At 36.3% G+C, this 23,157-nt stretch overlaps 1 protein-coding gene across 1 annotated transcript; it reads left to right on the top strand.

Moving 5' to 3' along the window:
- Positions 1-1,439: 1,439 nt before the first annotated feature.
- LOC125224325 (wall-associated receptor kinase-like 10) lies at positions 1,440-22,600 on the top strand. The gene is made up of 7 exons (XM_048127711.1): positions 1,440-1,953; positions 3,773-4,150; positions 4,922-5,440; positions 5,997-6,353; positions 6,474-6,650; positions 7,179-7,325; positions 21,443-22,600. The coding sequence occupies exons 1-7, from the start codon at positions 1,440-1,442 to the stop codon at positions 22,495-22,497; spliced, it is 3,147 nt and encodes a 1,048-aa protein (XP_047983668.1). The 3' UTR covers positions 22,498-22,600.
- The last annotated feature ends 557 nt before the right edge of the window (positions 22,601-23,157 follow it).

Here is a 23,157-nt window from a genome sequence, read left to right as displayed (position 1 = left end):
TCCTACTTTTATATATTAGTTTTATAATAAAATATGAGTGAGAATGAGTTAGTGGAATATGGGTCCACTACTAAAAATGGTAAAAGTGAAAGGTGACAAATTTTTAGGGACGGACGAAAAAAAAATAGGTGACAAATTTTCAGGGACGGAGAGAGTATATTTTATTAATTTTTTTAGAGAAAGCATTCAGTCGAAAGCTCTATTTTATTATATATTTTTATTATTTTTTAAGAGAACGCATTTCCCTAACTTTTTTTAAAGACCGCGTCAAGATCTGAATTTAATTTGAAACCATTAATTTTGGACATTAATCATTTTAGAGCATTCGCAGCGGTACTCTTACCGTCGTCCGTCCGTGCCGCTGAGCATGCGTCGTCCGTCCGCCGCTGCAGCTCGTCCGTTCGTGCCAATGGCACGGTGCTGCTCTTAGCTAAGGTGCAATAACGTCAATATAATTGCGCTTGCTATTGCACTTTACAAAAATTTTATTTTCTGCACTCGTTTTGGAAAATAATAATCCCTCCGTTTTTTAAAAACAACAACTATTCGTATTTTGGATCGTTCCTTAAAAATAAAAACTTTAGCATCATTCTATTTTAGGACATGAACCCCACAATCCACTAACTCTACTTTCACTATTTTTTCTCTTCCCCTTTCTTACTTTACTCATTTTTCTTTTCCCACTCTTACTTTACCAAATCTTCTCACTTACTTTATCAATTGTGCATTAACACCCGTGCCGTTTCAAATGTTTTTATTTTTTGAATATTTGAATATGGAAGGAGAAATAAATAGTTAAAGTGGGGAGAGAGTAAAGTAAGAAAAAGAATAATATAGAGAATCTTATCGACATTATTCTTTCTCTTATTTTACTTTCCTTACTTTAACAATTTATTTTAATTTTTAAAAATGAGTGCAAAATTGAAATATGACAAATTTTCAAGAATGGAAGGAATAGTATAAAATAAAAACTAGAGTATTTAAATAGCAATAAAGAAAATAGATCCAAGCCTTATATCCAAGTTAAAAACAATATTTATGTCATTGCATTGTCATCAATGACGGACACACCTTGCCTATTAGGGGCTTAAGCACCTACAAGCTAAATATTAAATACTTTATCAAAAATAATAAAAGTGAAATAGAATAATTAAATAAAAAACATCTTTAAATGGTCAATAAACTATTTATTTAATATAGTGTAAGACTGTAAGTAGTCTCCAAAGTCAAGTAGTGAGATGTTTTAATCAAATATGAATTGGTCAAAAATCTATGTACGTGTTTAATTAATAGTCGTCTCCAATGTCAAGTCTGAGATGCTTTTATCAAAATATATTGAACTGGAAAAAGACCTATAAACTTTAATGCTCGTCACCAAAGTCAAGTAGTGAGTTATTTTAAGCCAAGTTTTTTTTTCATGATAGCAAAACTCATTCACTATGTCTCCTCTGCAACTGATCATCTCTATCTTCCTACTTCTTCCATCACCACTCTCCGCGGCTCTAAATGCCAAACCGGGATGCCATGACCGGTGCGGGGATTTACTCATTCCATATCCATTTGGAATTGGCAAAAATTGTAGCCTCAGCCCTTATCTTGACATCAATTGCGATAATTCCACTGACCCTCCAAAAGCTTACCTCTCCATTATGAACAAACAAGTGATTGAATTTAATTTCAATGAATTTTTCATTCGGCTCTTAAACCCCTACATGATTTCAGCTTGCTATCATCTCTCAGCCGAAAATCAACGTGGTATGAGTGTGAACTTGTCGGGAACTCCCTACATGCTCTCGGTTGAAAACGTGCTCACTGCCATCGGGTGCGATGATATGGCGCTGCAATCCAATGGAAGTTCCACCGTTGGCGGCTGCTCGGCGTTTTGTGCTGACAAGAACGATACCGGCTTCGGAGATTGCCAATATAATGGTTGTTGCCATCAGGATCTCTACGGTAAGTGTGTTGAGTTTTGTTTTGATCGCAATCCAAGTGAAAAATACATGTTTAACGTTTGCATCTTATGTATATGTATCAAGACTAAAGTCCAAATTTATTATCTTATATTTGCTCTAAAAACTTTTTGGTCCTTTTAAGTAGGGGTGCTTAAACGGTTCTCTGGTTTTCGGTTAACCGGAATCGCAACTGGAATCGACCGGTTAATTGAGGAACCGGAACCGGAAAATTCGGTTCCGATTCCGGTACCGGTTCCAACTTTTTAAATAAAATCGGTTCCAGTTCCGAACCGGAACCGACCGATTCCTAACCGGGAACCGGATTATAATTCAAATTTATTCTTTTTTTTATAATTTAATATACTAATAAATCTAATTTAATTGAAGTTTATTTTTAATTTCCAAAAGAACTTATACAAATATAATATCATTTCATATGATAGAAATTTAACTTAATAACAAATTTATGTAACAATTTATTTAATATATGATTTTAACATGTTTGTGAATAATTTATTAACAGTTCCATTATAAACCAAAAAGTCACAACAATATCAATTAATATTAGAAATTCTATTGTACATATATTTAGCCAAAAAAAGGGAAAATGTAATTCAATTTTAAAACTCATTTTTTAAAAAAATTGCTAAAGTTTAGAACTCCTATTTTTGTACTCCGTATTAAAAAATTGCTAACATAAACTAGTCCGACCTACTACACTTGGCATCACTCTTATTCATATATGAATATTATTGTATTGTTGGTTTTTATTTTTTTTGTATTTATTTGAATTTTATGTATTATTTGTTATATTTCTAGATGTTGAATTATTATTTTTTTTAGTATTGAACTATTTAAAATTATAAATAAAATCGAATTAAAATTACACATCTGTTCCGGTTCTTAACCGACCGGTTCCAAACCGGAACCAATCTGTTCCGGTTCCGGTTCTAGAATTTATGAAAATTTTAAATCGGTCAACGGTCCGGTTAGAACCGGAACCGGCCGAATAAGCAGGCCTACTTTTAAGTGTATTGTATTTTGGTGTCAAACAATATGTTTTGGTCCACAATTAACATTTTTTTGTTAATTTTAACGGTCATACTTGTTTTAACCAAATTAGTAACTTAATTAAAAATCTAATTATCCAGATTAACCTAACTAATAAATTCATAAAAAAAATTACATATAATAAAAAATATTAAAATTTATAAAGTACCTTTTTTTAACCTATAATTAATATAAAAATAAATTAAAATTTATAAAACATTTAAAAATTTAATTTTATTATAGGTTAAATATATAGGCAAAATATTTTATCAATTTTAATTTCATTAAATATTACAAATATTTATAATATAATATAATATTTATAACAGGTAAAAGTATTTTATTAATATTAATATTAATTATTTAGCTAATTGGATTCATAATTAAGTCACTAATTTGGTCAAAAACATGTTGAATAGTGAGTTGATAAAGTCACTAATAGGTAAGAATTTTTTCAAGTACTCCCTCCATCCCATAAATTTTTTCACACTAACCGAACCTGGGTTTTAAGATATGTAATGAAAACTACTTGAAAAAGTTAGTGAAATGTGACTCATAATTTTATATATTAGTTTTATAATAAAATATGAGTGAGCATAAGTTAGTGGAATACGGGGTCCATTGCCAAAAACGGTAAAAGATAAAATCTAATAAATTTTTATGCTAGGATGATTCCATAGTTTATCAACTCCGCATTTAAACTCATGTCATCGACAATTTCTCATGGAAATTTCAGTTTTCCAAAAGTTGATTTTGACTCAGTGTCACAGGAATAAGTTTCTTGGAAGCAGAACTGATTGACTTGAGCGGAAGATCACAACGTAAAAAGCTTTTTCCGTGTAGCTATGCCTTTATCCACGAGAAGACGAAGAAGAACGAAACCGTATTTTCATATCCTTTGTACTATCTGGACAACTCAACGGCATTGGTAAACGATAATTGGGCATCTGCAACAAGGCCGCCTGTAGTGCGCTTGGACTGGCTCGTTGGGGCTGAGAACTGCAGCCGCGCTATGAATTCCAACACTTACGCATGTGTAGACGAAAAGAGTGTTTGTGTTGATTATAGATATTCCTATAGGACAGGTTACACATGTAGCTGCGTGCAAGGGTACGAGGGAAATCCTTACTTACCAGGAGGATGCCAAAGTTAGTTTCATTTCTCCCTAGATCTATTTATTTCAAATTTCCATATTGAACACATGATATTTAGCTATCTAGTACTTAGAGATGCCCACGGTTCAGGAACCGACGGTTATAGTTCGGAACCGCCGGTTACGGTTTTAGAAATTATTGAACCCGAACCAAACCGCAAGGGTATTTCACGATTACGGTTCCGGTTCCAAAACCGCCGGTTTCGGTTCCGAACCGGTAGTTTTTCCGGCGGTTTTTTACGGTTCCGAACCGCCGGTTTTTTGCGGTTCCGGCTTGGTATAACGATTTTCCGGTGGTTTTTCGCGGTTCCGATTTGGAACCGCCCGGAACCAGCGGTTCCGACACGGTTTCGGTTCGAAAATTTTTGAACTTGAACCAAACAACGGTTCAAAAATCGACGGTTTCTGTTCGGATAAATTCTCACGGTTTCGGTTCGAAACCGCAACCGGCTGTTACAATTTCGGTTTTAACCGCCGGTTCGGTAAACCTTGGGCAGGTCTATTAGTACTCCCTTCGCTTAGTAGTGGAGGCATTTCTTTCTGGCAATGAGATTATTAAAAATTATGTTAAGTAAAGAAGAATAAAGTAGGAAATGAGAAAAGGTAGAGAGATGAAGAGCAAATAAAGTAAAAGAGAGTAAATTAAGTGAGAAGAAATATGTTGACTTTTACTAAAAAGGGAAATGACTCTACTAGTATGGAACGGAGGGAATATTACACCTAGTTAATTTCCATTTTTGCCTCGTCTCATTTGCTTCTTTGCCAGCAATAATTCCCTCTTCAAGTTCAATTGCCAAGCGTGGATGCTTAGATCAATGTGGGAACGTATCAATTCCATTTCCATTTGGTGTGGGTCCAAATTGCTACCTGGAGCCATCTTTTGAAGTTGTTTGCAAGAAGGACACCAACCCTGCGAAACCCTACCTCCGTCTTTTGAACACTGAAATCGTGGAGCTGAACTCATCAAAAATTATTGTTAACTACAGGAATGTGTCTTCAAATTGCTACAATCGACTAGAGTCGGACTATCAAGTTGAGCGGAGCTTGAAAATTGACTTATTGCAAACGCAATATAGATTATCAGATGAGAACTGGATCACTACCATTGGCTGCAATGTTATGGTTGTCGGGGTAATTGGACGAGACAAACGAAGTTCCATACGCAGCAGCTGCGCAGCCATTTGCTCTGACAAACAAATCTATGATGGTACAATTTACGTGCATTGTGAATATGGACCAACATCTTTTGCAGGTGAAGGTTGTTGCAGAGTACCAATTCCAAGAGGTAATAATTATGGGTGGAGTTTACTTTGAAAAGCATTTCTTATTTGATAGTACGATATTTTATGTAGTGCACTTTTGTAAGTTAGAATCGGAGAAAATAAAGCATCGATAATGATATTTTCACTCTAGCAAATGCGTGAGATGTCCAAAACAAGAAATAAGTCACTTTTATAAATGGTACGCTTCTTTATTAACCCTGTACCCACTCTATGGGTTTATTCATAAAAAGATGCTCCCTCCGTCTCATGTTACTTGCACTTTTAATTTTTGGCCATAAATTTGGGTTTGATTTTTTAGTGTAATTAAATTAGAAATTTAATTGTAATTAGACATCACTTAATAAATGAGCTCTTAACTTAATCTAACACATTAATTCTAATTTAAACTAAGGAGTTTGTGACGAGCCGAAAAGCAACAGTGCAAGTAACATGGGACGGAAGGAGTATATATAAGCTTAGATATAGGTATAAAATCGTATACTATCTTAACTAGGAAATGTTGCAGCTATTAGAAATTAAAGTGCTTGACATAAGTGAAATATATGTTATCATTTGCAGGTACAACTTACCTCGAATCAAATATGACTAATCTAAGTGAACCAAGGACAATTGTCAATGTTTCATGTAGCTACGCCTACATTGAATACGCTAAAAGATGGAATGAATACATTCGTTACACTGTAGGATTTTCGTTTGAGAATAACTCAAACCCAATCCAACGTTATGTTCAGCCGAGCATGGCACTGGATTGGAGGATTGGAGTGTTGAATTGCAAAGATGCACGACAGGATCACGCTAACTTCGTATGCCGAGATAACAGTGATTGTGTTGATTTTGATGCTACGCTTGGAGGGTACCTCTGCAACTGCTCCAAAGGATACAGAGGCAATCCCTACCTCGACCCAGGCTGCCAAGGTTGGTAACCTCTAATCTTTTCCCTTGTTATGCTATAATGATTTACTATTTCGAAATTCACCTACAAATATATATATGCTTTATCAAATTACAACTAGCCAGTGATTATGTATCGAGCAGATATTGATGAATGCGCTGATAACACAACTAATACATGCGTCTCAAACTCAATTTGCGAAAACATTCCGGGGACATTTCACTGCTCGTGTCCGAAAGGGTATATTGGTGATGGAAAGAAAGATGGAACAAGTTGCATTCCACAGCCGCCATCCAAAACCAAGATGATTATTTTGATAGGTAACAATATAATGTTTCTAACACCCATATCAATCTATTTAATATATTTTCCTATGAAAATCTAGTGTTTGAATGTCATACATATTGTATCATTTCGCTAATATTTACATTATTTTCTCTCTTATTTTATTCTTTCTCCACTATAACCATTTATTATTACTTTTCCTAAACGAGTAAAAAAATGAAATGCATATATTAATATGGAACGGAGGGAGTACTATATGTATGGTCGCGATTCCCCAAAAAAGCCCCTTAAGATTAGACATAGAACCAATCAGGATCACTGGATTAGAAAATACTCCCTCCGTCCCATAAAAATATAGGCATTTAAATAGCACGAGAATTAATGCACAATTAGTAAAGTAAGAGATAGGAAGAGAAAGGTAGTTAAAGTGATGTTAGTGGATAGTGAGACCCATTAAGAAAATATTTTTATGGATGGAAGTAGTTATAATCATATATGCAGCTCATTGAGTTTTACTTATTTCTAAAATTTGTTAATTTTCTCACTCTTAAGTGTGCTTGTAGGTATAGGCTCTGGATTGGGGTTTCTTCTTGTAGTTTCAGTGATCTTTTGGTTGTATAAATTGTTGCGAAAGAGAAAGGAAAGAATGGTAAAAGATAAATTCTTTAAGCGAAATGGCGGTCTTCTCTTGCAACAACAGACGAATGAAGGTGCACTTGGAATGTAACGCCCCACTTTTTAAAACCCTAATTTTCGGGTTATAAAATTTTTGCATTAAATGCCTTAAATGCTATGGTATGTGAATTAATTGATGAGTGATTAATTGCATAGTGTCTATGTGACCTAATTGCATATGTGGATATAAATTGAGTTGAATAGTCAACTTGTTGAAATGTTGACGTGGCTATTGAATAGTCAAAGATGTGGAAAAATGATGTGGCCGTTGAAAGGTCAATACGATGAGAAAATGATGTGGAAGTGGAGAATTGATTGTTTGAAAATGTGAATTTTTGATGCGGAGAAATATAATTGTGGGAGAATTATTATTTATTTTCCTAAGGGATGAGTGAGAAAAATAGTAGGAATATTATTTTAGTGGCATGTGGAATTTTCGGCCCTCTCATTTATTGGAGAAGAAATAATATTATTCTTGGATTTAATTATTTGTTTGGGATAATTATCCAAATTAAATCCAAAGTCCAAATACTCTAATTCCTAATGGAATTTTCGAAATATTTACCTTGGATATACATGAGATTTTCGAAAATCTCATTTATTGGAGAAGAAGGATTATTTTTATTATTTTATTGATCCCTTATTTATTCTATTCCATGAATAAATATAAATATGCTAAAATATCCTAGCATATCTTGCCATATCCTAATTAAATTAGGATTTGAATTTATTCCTTGTTGGAAGAAGGAAAAACACGCCACTTTTCCTATTTAATTGGGGAGTATTTTATTTTATTCTTGCTCCGTGATATATTATTCTACTCCGTGAAATATTCAAATTAAATCATAGGCTATTTAATTAAGCCTAATTTTCGAATTCCTCCTTATTCTCAACCATATTCAACGCCACTTCCCCAATATCTCTCCCAAATCTTTTATTTAATTAATTATTGGGATATTATGTGGCACTCTATAAATAGGAGGAGAAAACCCTAACCCTAGAGATCATAACCGGCGCCCACTCCCTCACAAATTTCGAAAACTACTCTCCCCCACTCTCTCCATATTTTCTTCAAGTTTCTTCAAGATTTCTTCATCAATTGAGAAGAATTCAAGTCAAATTCAAGAGTCTATTGAAGAATCAAGTCTAGTTCATCGTTTCTACCGTTCGTTTTTGTGAAAAAGGTACTTTAATTATTGATCTCTTCTTCTTCTACCGATTAATCGGTGATTCTTGAATCCACATGCATCTAGAACGAGTGAAAGGGGTTTTAATCGGTGAATTTTGGGAAAACAAGGATGTGTGTGAAATTGTGTGTGTATGTGCGATCGTGTGTGTGTGTGTGCACGCCTCGATCGGCGTGCACATGTGTTGTGTTCGTGTGCATGTGTTGTGTGTGTGGAACACTCATGTGTGATACGAATTATTGGTGATTTTGGAATGATTATGTGAATAAAAATGGTATGTTAATCATACTTCGATTTTGATATTAATGATTTTGAAAATAATCAAGGGGAAAAAGGGGAAACGTGAGATCATGCATAATATTGATCCATGATTGAAACTGATTTGTGATACGCCTAATTTAAAGGTGATACTACGCGCTCTCAGCGTGATAAACGAGGAGAAGAGAAATCTATCGAGCTAAACCTACGAGGTGGGCTTTATTCTAAACTCTCTTCTATGTGCAAATTTATGATGTTGGAGAAATAAGGGTGGATTGAACTGTTATGCCATGCCTATAAATTATTTTGGATATTGTGTGTGCCTGATGCCTAGATTGTGAGTACGCTCCATTAGGCTACAGTGGCTATATAAACGAATTCGGGTCTGAGTATGGGCCGAAAACCCTACCAGGCTGTGTACACTGGAGATCGGGAGCCGTCCTTGCTAGTCGGCCGATCTCGTGGGCGAAAGTGTGGCCACACTTCGTCGCACCATATGATAATGATGATTGATGAGAAAATGGGAGGTATTATTTGACTGGCCAGTCCATGATATATTTTGTGACTCGATGCTTATCTTTAAATAAATGCAAAAACTCGAGTTCACTATGGTAAGGGTGGCATAACTATAAAATGTTTTGGCATGAGTCCATTGAGTATGATTTATCGTACTCAGCCCTGCATGTGTTTTCCTTATGTGCAGGTTGAGTGGTGACGAGCGGCGGCGGTGTTGAGCGGGAAAGATAATAAAGATGAAATGTTGGTACTTAAAGTGTCGTTGTGTCTTCATACATAGCCTCACTTCTTTCTTGGTCGCTTCCGCTATACTGTTATGAAAACTTATGATGATCACTTGTTGGGATAAATACTTTTACGTTTGTGGGTATGTTTTAAAGTGTGAATCGTTAGAAACAGTTATTTTGGGGAAATGTTTGAGGATATTTTTGGGAAACAATTATAAGCTTTCGTTCGATGATCTTTTATGAAAGTTCTTTTGCTAAGGCATTATTCTCTCTCTACTTAACTGTTCTTTAAATGCTCTGGTCAAAACCTCTTTTAAAATGAAACCCTAGTCTTGGATCTTTGTTGCATTTATGTCTACCTAGTTAACGAACGCCGCATTTATTATACCCTAAATGGGCGGGTCGTTACAGTTGGTATCAGAGCCTCAGTTCTTTCCGCTCTGGACCCAAGAGTCTTGTTGAAATAAAATTTGAAAGTTGTATAAATTGATTAATGGATAATCGTCGAAGACTCAACACCGCAACTCGTCTCCGCTCAACCACGATGAAAGAGGTAACAAGTATCTCTTGAATATTGATTTGAATATTATGAAACATTAGAAGTTGAAGCGAATGGGAGAATGTTGATATATTTGGAAATTTGTGTTGGAATATGAAATGCCGATTTTGCGTGCATGAGAAATTGCTATTTGCGTTCATGCAAAATGAATTATGAATATACATGAACGTGAAAAGTTCTATTTGCGACTATGCAAAATGATGAATGATGTGATGCAAGTGATTTTGTGACTAAGATCGCTACGAATCGAATAAATGAGATTCTATATGATTTGTGATTTTTGTGATGAACGACATCTATGAGTATTGATTTGAATTGTGAGATGTTGGAAATTGCGATGGGAATATTACTCTGGTGAAAATGAAAATATTTCAATGGTAATAGAAGTTAATATGACGTCTTTGAAAAAAAAAAATAAATAAATATATATATATATATATATATATATATATATATATATATATATATACATAGGGGTGCGCTATGGTCCATAAGTGAAATCCTGTCAAAAATCAAAGCGAATCTCAGCCCTTAGATCATTAGATTGGATGGTTGTGATCATAATATCCGAGCTACATTATTACAGCATAGGTGTTACATTATCAGCCGGGCTACATTATTAGACTGCACAATCTACATTATTAGACTAAAGAGCGTTACATTATTAGTCGAGCTACATTATTTGACTACACGATCTACATTATTAGATGACACGTGGCATTAATCTAACGGTTACATCACAAGATCTAATGGCTGAGATTTGCTTTGATTTTTGACAGAATTTCACTTATGGACCTGATCACATCCCTATATACATATATATATATATATATATATATATATATATATATATATATATATATAGGGAAATGATCCAAACAAGTATCACTTTAAATCCAGAAATGAAGGCCGAATTTAGACCATAGGATTAGGTGTTTTAATCTTGAGATGAGAAGATCTAATGGCTTAAACATTTTCGCAAGTTTCTTTTTTTTATTCACTTATAATCCTAAAAGGTTAATAGTGTCATTCTAGTTCATTAGATTGTTATTCCAATTCCTATAATGATGCACGTCTCTCTTTCCATTAACAATTCCTTCCGTGATTGGGGAGTTAATTTTCATCTTCTTCATCTCCTGTTGTTTTTACATCTTCTTCAACAAATCTACCATTATTATTGTTTTACAGGCGATCATTTTCTTGTCCGATTCGTATGTGTTGTTAATATATTTCTACACTCCGTCGCCGTTTGATTCATCAGTAATTTAGGTTCCTATCAGTTTTTTATATTGTAATTAATTTCTTTAGTCGGTGTTCATTGTTTAATATGTAAATTCATATTCGTAATTTTTTCTTATTCTGTTTAACGATATCAATTTTAATTTTTGTTTTCTTGTGGCATAGATTTATTGCACCATTTCTCCATAAATGGAAACCGTAGTAGATCCTTCTTCGCTGGGAGACAATCAATCCATTCTCAGATGATGTTGTAGAAAACACAGGTTCTGTTGTGAAATATTTGTATTACAGTTTTCAACATATTTCAATGACTTGATTGTGTATTTAATATCAACAATGTTCTTGTCGCTTAACGTTATGTTTGCATTTCATTTTTTTGGGAAATGTTGTCAATTTTAATTCATTTGTTATGATATGATAACTTGTTTAGTATGACTCATTATCATTGTTATTTTTTGAATTTATGTAATTTAACTTGTATGACACATTTTTGGCATTTGTATGATACGTTTTATTATATGCTCTGATTTTGCCTATGTATGATCTATGTGGTTAGTTCGTGAAGCAAGCAGCAGATTTTTGCCAATGGCGTAGTAATGTCTACAGCACAAACGAAGAAACTAATAGAGGACTTTTATGGGACGGAGGCACCCTAAGAAGTAGATGTTCACCCAGCAGAAGTCGTCAGCACGAAGGGATCTGGTAGTAGAGTCCCCTCAAGAGTGGAGAAGACTTCGAAGCTTAAGAGCAAGCCTATGTGTCAATGCAAGAAATGTCAGGACTGGGGTCACCGCGATTCAAGGAATTGCGACAAATTCAAAGAGAAAGAAAAGCGGCGGTATAGAAGAAATTTTGAAGTTTGATACCATGTATTCTCTTTTTTGAAGTAACGTCAGTTTAAGTTTTTTATTGGACTCCATTTTATTTGCATTGTTAGGTTGTTTGAAATTACTCAGTTCGTTCATATTTGTATGAGACATCCTGGTACTCGGTATTTTTATGTAATGACTCGAATATTGGATTATTATGACTCAATTTATCCATAAGTTGACATGACCCAAATATTCGTTTAGTATGACCCAAAGAATGACTGATGTTTGGGTTATTGTTTGTGTATTCTTCGGCCGTATTAATATTGAGTTTTTTTTTAATATGTCAATAACATGAGAATAATCGTGTATTTTACTTCAGTTTGTTTGATATGAACATTTCGATCAGATTTGTATGACGCATTCTGGCACTCCTTAATGTTATATAATGACCCAAATGTTGGTTTATCATGACACAATTTAACCATACGATGCTATGACCCAAATATTCATGTATTATGACCCCAAGTATTATTTTTTGCCTGTTATGCTCATAATGACTCTTATTGTGACATGAACTGCTAATTTACATAATCAAATTTTTCTCACAAGTTGCTTAATTACTGTACAAAAATTCCTGCAACAAATTAATGATTTTATTTTTATCTTTTTTGCTCAAAATGAATTCATATTAAAATCTAATTTGAAGAAACAATAAAATCCAATGTCATTTTAAAGTATCACCCATTGATGAAATAAAATGTTTGAAAATTCACACGTTAAATACACACATAATTATATCAATGAAACATACTTTAAATACAAAATTTATGGCATGGTCATTACAGAAGCTCTATAGCTTGCTATCATCTTTTCAACATCGATGTTCATCTTCTTGTTGCCCGTTGCGTAATGTTTGGATGTCGATGTTTTATTGGAAAAGGAGCTGTGATTATTTTCAGCCAACTTCAACACAACAGTTTTTAGCTCTTAAATATTGAAGCACACCCTTATATCTAGTCGATAGTCCACAATTCCAATGGCCTTCTCTCACCCATGTTGACTTCCATCTGAGAAAATAAACGATGCAGTCACTTATGACATAAAAGTGATACAAACATGGCCTAATTCATATATTTTAATTATTACATAAAAGTGATACAAACATGACCTAATTCATATATTGCTACTAAATAACCCATAAAACTATTCCAATGCTAATCAGTGACCATTACATTTATTTTAGGTGATTCCAAATTGAATGCAACTTATAGAAATAATAACAGTTTGTAAACATGACACAAAACTATTACATATATGACCTAATACGTTTCTTGTATATGAAATGAAATTCGGAGAGACATTCTTAGTTTTTTCTGTAAATCTATTACCTTTTAAAGCATTGGATCCATCAATTGTGGGAGCATTTGTTTAGGCCTCGCTTATGCCATCAATGATTCCCTCTGAATTGTTCTTCAAAGTTCGCCAACCAGATTGAGAGGCTATTCGAAACACAACCAAGGTTAGAAAATTAGGGCAAAATTTAAAAATCCAAACAATCGACACCAAAATGACTCAAATCTAAGCGACTAAATACCATTTTTCGGAGGTTGGTTTTATGCTTCTTTCTTGTTCACCTTCATCCTTTCATAAACTTGTGGATAGCAAAAAAAATGCCAGAAATCGTGCATCAATTTTGACCCAGAAATCGTGCATCAATTTTTAACCTTTACCTTCCACGATCCCTGCTCCGGCAGAGCGAGTGGTCATCGTCGCTGTTGAGAGATATCGCCGATTTCGCTGAAGCATGTGAAATAAATTGCTAGGGTTTTTTGGTTTAGGGGTGAACGATTTTGTGTTGTTTGCTTTGAAGAAATGATAAACCTTTTCTCTCTCTCACCTAATATCTAGCGTAGGAAATGAAAATGTATTTTGCTGTCAATATTAATAAATCCCATAAAATCTGCCCACTATAACGGCAATTGACAGTTCCTAATTTTTTTATTCCTATTTTACCCCTCACATGACACAAATCCGTCTTATTATGACCCAACAAAAACGAGGAGTCATTCCAGATCATGGCCATTAATCTCCAAATCTGACGGTCCATATATGATCTGTATTTCTATACTTAGGGACTTCTTTTGGTAGATGAAAACCCTATATATATATATATATATGGTGTATCCCAGAATGATGAGACCTATGCACTGTTATTAAAAACTATGTAGTCTTGCATACCATGCGTAAAGGGTGACGCTGACACAAATACGACGACGTTTATGACACATTAAGACCACGTGTATAACGGCATCGAAAATGACCATGTGGCATGGCAAGCAAGAAGACTTTGAAGATGCGACCATCAAAAAACAAGATAATCACGATGATGATGAATCCTTAACCGGAATCCACGGTATCATAGAACGATATTGCCATGTTCAAAGCTCGGAAAATGCGAGGAGTGCGACCTCGTAAATAGAATGAACGACATTTTTAGTCAATGCACTTACTTGATCCTTAGAAAAATTTTTGGAACCCCTCGATTAACAGTGAGCTCTTGTTTATCAAAGACCTTGTTGGACTCACAATTTACAAGTAATACTCATTATTTCTTCTCTTATATCGAGTCATGAGTCACTTGACTTGAAGGCTGGTGTTAGCCTTGGAACTTTGGATATATTGATTGAGTAGGCTATGACCCGCATGATCACATCTCCACTGCTTTCTCTTTCAAATAATGGAATATTCTTCTTGGAATTTTTGTTCACCTCTATATTTTGCCAGTTCTTTCTTGCTAAAGTGAAATTCTTTTAGCACAAGGATTTTTCTTACGCCAACACCAAGTTGAGGCTATGATGCTCTCTTTTTCGTTAACGGGTTCGATTGTGCTAATTTTCTGAAAAGTTCCAATCACTTTGAGTCGCCCTCAACAAACCGTGAATCCATTGATGTAATAACATGATGTCGTTGAACCATTGTTAGTGCTACTTCATGACATTTGTCTATGTTTCTAAATTCTGCCACGACTGATTGTCTTGAGCTTTGACATGATTGAACAATATCATTCGATGCTGTCCGAAATTTTTGCAATTTCATCATGTTTCCATGACCTATCTCATGTTCTTTCGAACCCTCGTCAGAAGTAAATTCTCAAGCTCTATGGGTTTTACTTGATCCCTCAAAAACCATTTAAATTCTCAGACGAGTTAAGTTCAATGGAACTTAGTTAGAGTTGTGCTTTCGGATACACACGAGGGATAAGTTCCTGTTGCCAATCACGCGCGGAAATTTATATACCAACTAAAAGCGTCGACATAAACGAGACGTTAGATATTCTGCAACAACGAAATACCTGCCACGAGCTGCTACAAGATCGAACTTCAACAATAATCTCTTGAGGAAGGAAATATGTGTACGAATAGCTGATGATCAATGCATGAACAGCGAAGCAGAAAATCTAGATATTTGTTGTAATCGGATGCTTGGAGAGAAGATGATGGTGTCCTCACCAGTCGGAGGAATGATAGAAATAGCTAGAACGTGCTCGAACGTCGAAATTGCTATGGGAGAATTTAAAATAGTTGCTCACGACTTGCGAGTCATAAAAGGAGGATATCGATATAATCTTGGGAATGGACTGGTTGACAACAAACTTTGCGACGATTCGTTGTAAGGAGAGGCGTATATCTCTACAAGCTCCGGGAAGAGAACCCACCATATACCACAGAATCGCGATGAACTCGGCGAACAACTGATCATATCCGCTTTCAAGCACGACAATGATGAAGCAGGCGAACTGCCTATCTGTCTACCTACAGAGTAAGAACGCAGGAGAAAATGGAAGATATTGCTGCTAGGAAAGATTTTCCGACGCTTTTTCCGTGGCGTTACCCTGACCACCGCGACGGCAATTGGAGTTCACGATTGACTCAACCGGAGTCGCATCTGCATCCAAGGCACCATATAGAATGGCACCAAAAGAGTCGAGTGAGTTAAAAATACAACCTGTGGAGCTTATGGATTTAGGTTCCATTAGACCTAAGAGCTACTACCGGGCGCACCAAGACTTTTCGTGAAGAAAAAGGACGGACCGATGGGGATGCATCATTTTAGGGAGCTAAACAAGTTGACTCTAAGAACAAGTATCCACCGCCAAGGATGTGGTGGACTTGTTTGATCAACTTCGAGGAGCAGGATTCTTTTCAAAAATGGACTTGAGGTCCGGATATCACCAACTACGAGTTCGAAGAGAGGATATACCGAACACTGCATTTCGTACAAGATATGGACACTACGAGTTCGTTGTGATGCCGTTTGGCCTAACGAATGCCCCAGCGGTGTTCATGGACTTAATGAATCGAATATTCCATCCGTATTTGGATAAATTCGTTTTAGTCTTCATCAATGACGTGCTAGTCTATTCAAAGAACGAGAAGGAGCACGAGGAACATCTACGGATCGCTTTAGAGACTTTGAGAAACGAGAAGCTATACGCCAAATTCAGCAAAGAGTGAATTTTGGCCAAAGAAGTTGAACTTCTTAGAACACATCGTGCTCAGAGCAAGGGAATCCGAGTGGACCCTGCCAAGGTTGAGGCGTGATACAACAATGGAAGTCGCCTTCTACACCAAACGAAATTCGGAGTTTCCTAGGTTTGGCAGGATACTACCGAAGATTCATTGAAGGATTCTCGCCAGATAGTGAGACCAATGACGCAACAACCCAAGAAGGGAGTCTGAAGTGAATTGGACCCTGTAGAAAGTGTGAAGTAAGCTTTCAACTATTAAAGGAAAAGTTGACAATTGCGCCAAGTGTTAGCTGTGCCCGAAGTCAGGAGTGAATTACGTAGTCTACACCGACGCTTCAAAGGTCGGATTAGGGATGCGTGTTGATGCAAAATAACAAAGTGATCGCCTACGCGTCGCGACAATTAAGACCACACGAGTTGAACTACCCAACACACGATTTGGAGTTAGCAAAGAAGTGGTACATGCCCTAAAAGATTTGGAGGCATCATCTCTGGCCGGAGTGAGATGTGAAATCATCTACTTTGACTCCACAAGAGCTTAAAGCATTTCTTCGAGCAGTGAGACTTGAATATGCGACAACGAAGATGGCTCGAACTAGTGAAAGATTACGATTGTGGTATCAACTACCACCCCGACAAAGCAAATGTAGTGGCAGATGCTTTGAGCCGAAGAGATCATTCGCAAATAGCTACTTTCCTAACGGAAGAGGAGAGCTTGATACGAGAGTTTAGCAAAATGCGATTAGAAGTGATAAGAGCACCCGAAAACAGTGGAAGGAAGAATTGCCACTTTGGTGGTTAAAGCAAATCTGAAGACGAGAATCGTTGCAGCGCAACGAATGGATGCGGAACTCGAGGAAATCCGAGTTGAAGTGAGAACCGGCGAATCCGGAAAATTTAGTGAGGAGTCCGACAACGCCCTCACTTTTGAAGGAAGGTTGTGCGTGCCAAACAACGAGGAACTTAAGAACGAGATCATGAGTGAAGCTCATGAAACTCCATACACTGCTCACCCTGGAAGCACGAAGATGTACCAAGACTTGAAGAAGTCTTTTGGTGGAATGGCATGAAGAGAGATATCGCGGCATTTGTGGAACGTTGCTTAGCCTGCCAACAGGTGAAGGCATTACATCAACGACCGCATGTGGGGAAATTACAACCATTGGAGATACCCGAGTGGAAATGGGAGCATATCGCCATGGATTTTGTGACGGCTTTGCCAAAGACCCTAAGTGGGAATACCGCAATTTGGGTGATTATAGACCGACTCACGAAGAGTGCGCATTTCATACCGATTCCGGTAACTCATGGATCGAGCAAGCTGGCTCGTATCTACATAAAGGAGATTGTGCGATTGCACGGAGTTCCAAAGACAATTACGTCCGATCGTGACCCGAAGTTCACATCGAAATTTTGGATTAGGCTACAGCGCGAGTTGGGAACGCAATTGAATTTTAGTACGGCTTTTCACCCGCAATCTGACGGGCAATCCGAGAGGACGATTCAAACTCTCGAGGATATGTTGAGAGCCGTGATACTCGACCGCGGTGGAAGTTGGGAGACCGTACTACCGCTAATCGAATTTGCATACAATAACAGCTTCCAAGCAACAATCAACATGGCGCCTTATGAAGCCTTATATGGAAGAAAATGTAGATCGCCGCTCTACTGGGATGAAGTTGGCGAGCGACGGGTGCTAGAACCCGATGCAGTTGAAGAAATGATTGAAGTCGTTTGACAAATTCGTGCGAGGATAAAAGAAGCTCAGGACAGACAAAAGTCATACGCTGACGTCCGACGAACCGATTTACAATTCCAAATCGGTGATAAAGTCTTTCTTAAAGTGTCCCCATCGAAAGGGATAACACGTTTTGGTGTTAAAGGAAAGTTGAAACCACGTTTTATCGGGCCTTACGAAATTCTAGAAGGAATAGGACCCGTAGCCTATCGATTGGCTCTACCGCCAAGTCTTGCAAATGTGCACAACGTCTTTCACGTATCGCAGTTGCGAAAATATGTGTTTGACCCAAAGCATGTGATCCACTACGAAGAAGTCGCGTTGAATTCCGACTTGAGCTATGAAGAGAAACCCCAAATGATCTTGGACCGGAAGGTTCAGAACTTGAGAAATAAATCCATTGCTAGCGTGAAAGTGCTATGGAGGAACCACGAATATGAAGAAGCCACGTGGGAGCTTGAGGATAAGATGAAGGAACTGTACCCGGAACTTTTTCCATGAGGTACCAAATTTCGAGACGAAATTTCTTTTAAGGGTGGTGGAATGTAACGCCCCACTTTTTCAAACCCTAATTTTCGGGTTATAAAATTTTTGCATTAAATGCCTTAAATGCTATGGTATGTGAATTAATTGATGAGTGATTAATTGCATAGTGTCTATGTGACCTAATTGCATATGTGGATATTAATTGAGTTGAATAGTCAACTTGTTGAAATGTTGACGTGGCTATTGAATAGTCAAAGATGTGGAAAAATGATGTGACCGTTGAAAGGTCAATACGATGAGAAAATGATGTGGAAGTGGAGAATTGATTGATTTGAAAATGTGAATTTTTGATGCGGAGAAATATAATTGTGGGAGAATTATTATTTATTTTCCTAAGGGATGAGTGAGAAAAATAGTAGGAATATTATTTTAAAGGCATGTGGAATTTTCGGCCCTTTCATTTATTGGAGAAGAAATAATATTATTCTTGGATTTAATTATTTGTTTGGGATAATTATCCAAATTAAATCCAAAGTCCAAATACTCTAATTCCTATATGGAATTTTCGAAATATTGTCACCTTTGATATACATGAGATTTTCGAAAATCTCATTTATTGGAGAAGAAGGATTATTTTTATTATTTTATTGATCCCTTATTTATTCTATTCCATGAATAAATATAAATATGCTAAAATATCCTAGCATATCTTGCCATATCCTAATTAAATTAGGATTTGAATTTATTCCTTGTTGGAAGAAGGAAAAACACGCCACTTTTCCTATTTAATTGGGGAGTATTTTATTTTATTCTTGCTCCGTGATATATTATTCTACTCCGTGAAATATTCAAATTAAATCATAGGCTATTTAATTAAGCCTAATTTTCGAATTCCTCCTTATTCTCAACCATATTCAACGCCACTTCCCCAATATCTCTCCCAAATCTTTTATTTAATTAATTATTGGGATATTATGTGGCACTCTATAAATAGGAGGAGAAAACCCTAACCCTAGAGATCATAACCGGCGCCCACTCCCTCACAAATTTCGAAAACTACTCTCCCCACTCTCTCCATATTTTCTTCAAGTTTCTTCAAGATTTCTTCATCAATTGAGAAGAATTCAAGTCAAATTCAAGAGTCTATTGAAGAATCAAGTCTAGTTCATCGTTTCTACCGTTCGTTTTTGTGAAAAAGGTACTTTAATTATTGATCTCTTCTTCTTCTACCGATTAATCGGTGATTCTTGAATCCACATGCATCTAGAACGAGTGAAAGGGGTTTTAATCGGTGAATTTTGGGAAAACAAGGATGTGTGTGAAATTGTGTGTGTATGTGCGATCGTGTGTGTGTGTGTGCACGCCTCGATCGGCGTGCACATGTGTTGTGTTCGTGTGCATGTGTTGTGTGTGTGGAACACTCATGTGTGATACGAATTATTGGTGATTTTGGAATGATTATGTGAATAAAAATGGTATGTTAATCATACTTCGATTTTGATATTAATGATTTTGAAAATAATCAAGGGGAAAAAGGGGAAACGTGAGATCATGCATAATATTGATCCATGATTGAAACTGATTTGTGATACGCCTAATTTAAAGGTGATACTACGCGCTCTCAGCGTGATAAACGAGGAGAAGAGAAATCTATCGAGCTAAACCTACGAGGTGGGCTTTATTCTAAACTCTCTTCTATGTGCAAATTTATGATGTTGGAGAAATAAGGGTGGATTGAACTGTTATGCCATGCCTATAAATTATTTTGGATATTGTGTGTGCCTGATGCCTAGATTGTGAGTACGCTCCATTAGGCTACAGTGGCTATATAAACGAATTCGGGTCCGAGTATGGGCCGAAAACCCTACCAGTCAGTGTACACCGGAGATCGGGAGCCGTCCTTGCTAGTCGGCCGATCTCGTGGGCGAAAGTGTGGCCACACTTCGTCGCACCATATGATAATGATGATTGATGAGAAAATGGGAGGTATTATTTGACTGGCCAGTCCATGATATATTTTGTGACTCGATGCTTATCTTTAAATAAATGCAAAACTCGAGTTCACTATGGTAAGGTTGGAATAACTATAAAATGTTTTGGCATGAGTCCATTGAGTATGATTTATCGTACTCAGCCCTGCATGTGTTTTCCTTATGTGCAGGTTGAGTGGTGACGAGCGGCGGCGGTGTTGAGCGGGAAAAATAATAAAGATGAAATGTTGGTACTTAAAGTGTCGTTGTGTCTTCATACATAGCCTCACTTCTTTCTTGGTCGCTTCCGCTATACTGTTATGAAAACTTATGATGATCACTTGTTGGGATAAATACTTTTACGTTTGTGGGTATGTTTTAAAGTGTGAATCGTTAGAAACAGTTATTTTGGGGAAATGTTTGAGGATATTTTTGGGAAACAATTATAAGCTTTCGTTCGATGATCTTTTATGAAAGTTCTTTTGCTAAGGCATTATTCTCTCTCTACTTAACTGTTCTTTAAATGCTCTGGTCAAAACCTCTTTTAAAATGAAACCCTAGTCTTGGATCTTTGTTGCATTTATGTCTACCTAGTTAACGAACGCCGCATTTATTATACCCTAAATGGGAAGGTGCACTTGGAAAAACAAAAGTTTTCCGGGCAAAAGAGTTGGAGGTGGCTACGGATAACTTTAATGAGAGCAGAATTATTGGACAAGGAGGGCAAGGCACTGTCTATAAAGGAATGTTATATGATGGTAAGATTGTAGCGATAAAAAAATCAAAGCTGGTCGAGTTGAATCAGTTGGAACAGTTCATAAATGAAGTGGTGATACTATCGCAGATCAATCATAGGAATGTGGTCAAACTATTGGGGTGTTGTTTGGAGACTGAGGTTCCTTTGCTTGTTTACGAATTCATGCCAAACGGCACACTATTTGATCTAATACATGATCCAAGTAGTGAATTTCCATGTACATGGAACATGCGTTTGAAAATTGCAGCAGACATAGCAGGGGCAGTAGCGTACTTACACTCTGCATCTTCTGTGCCTATCTATCACAGGGATATTAAGTCAAGAAATATCCTCCTTGATGAAAAGTATGTTGTCAAAGTATCAGATTTTGGAACATCGAGGTCCGTTGCTACAGATCAGACTCACTTAACTACTGTGGTTAAAGGGACGTTTGGATATTTAGATCCAGAATATTTTCGGTCGAGTCAATTCACAGAAAAGAGCGATGTTTATAGTTTCGGGGTAGTTCTTGTCGAGCTTCTTACTGGGCAAAGGCCAATATCTCTTGATAAAACAGAAGAGGAAAGAGGTCTAGCAACACGGTTCCTTGCATGCATGGAAGAAGAATGCATGGATACGATTTTAGATCCACAAGTTCGGGAGCAAGGAAGAAAGGAGGAGGTGATCCTAGTTGCAAAGCTTGCACAAAGATGTTTGCACTCAAAAGGGAGAATGAGACCAACTATGAAAGAAGTTGCTACTGAATTGGAAAGTTTTAGGATGTCTGACATGTCGAGTGGTATTAATGTTGAATCAGAAGATGTGAGATCTTTTGAAGATATGTCTGCGATGATTTCAGACACTGAGTACACATGGACAAATAGTTATAAGAGTGCTTTCACATCATCATCAGACACACATCCGTTAGTGTTATCTGAAAGTGTATCATAATATAGACACATTTATAGTAGACTCAAATAAGATGATCAAGACTTGGTTCTATGCCATATCTGAGATTGAAGATTGGAATATTAATGAATCTCTTTATATTGTATTAGGTAGCTTATATTGCAGTCGATGTAATAAAATTCCCCGTGATGATTGTATTAATATGATAATTCGGTAGCTTATATTCCAGTCGATGTAATCATTTACCATCCAAATGAAAAATCATTAAGGGTCCGTTTGGTACACGGAATTGGAATTGAATTGGAAGGAATTGAATTAGAATTCAATTCCAAATCCTTTGTTTGGAAAAATGAAATTATTGATATGGAATTGAATGTAACGCCCCACTTTTTCAAACCCTAATTTTTGGGTTATAAAATTTTTGCATTAAATGCCTTAAATGCTATGATATGTGAATTATTTGATGATTGATTAATTGCATAGTGTCTATGTGACCTAATTGCATATGTGGATATTATTTGAGTTGAATAGTCAACTTGTTGAAATGTTGACGTGGCTATTGAAAAGTCAAAGATGTGGAAAAATGATGTGGCCGTTGAAAGGTCAATACGATGAGAAAATGATATGGAAGTGGAGAATTGATTGATTTGAATATGTGGATATTTGAGGTGGAGAAATATAATTGTGGGAGAATTATTATTT

Source organism: Salvia hispanica, chromosome 1 (assembly GCF_023119035.1).
Source record: "Salvia hispanica cultivar TCC Black 2014 chromosome 1, UniMelb_Shisp_WGS_1.0, whole genome shotgun sequence".
NCBI classification, from domain to species: domain Eukaryota; kingdom Viridiplantae; phylum Streptophyta; class Magnoliopsida; order Lamiales; family Lamiaceae; genus Salvia; species Salvia hispanica.
Note: the sequence above shows the minus strand (reverse complement) of the source record. Positions and strands in the feature narration are given on the sequence as shown.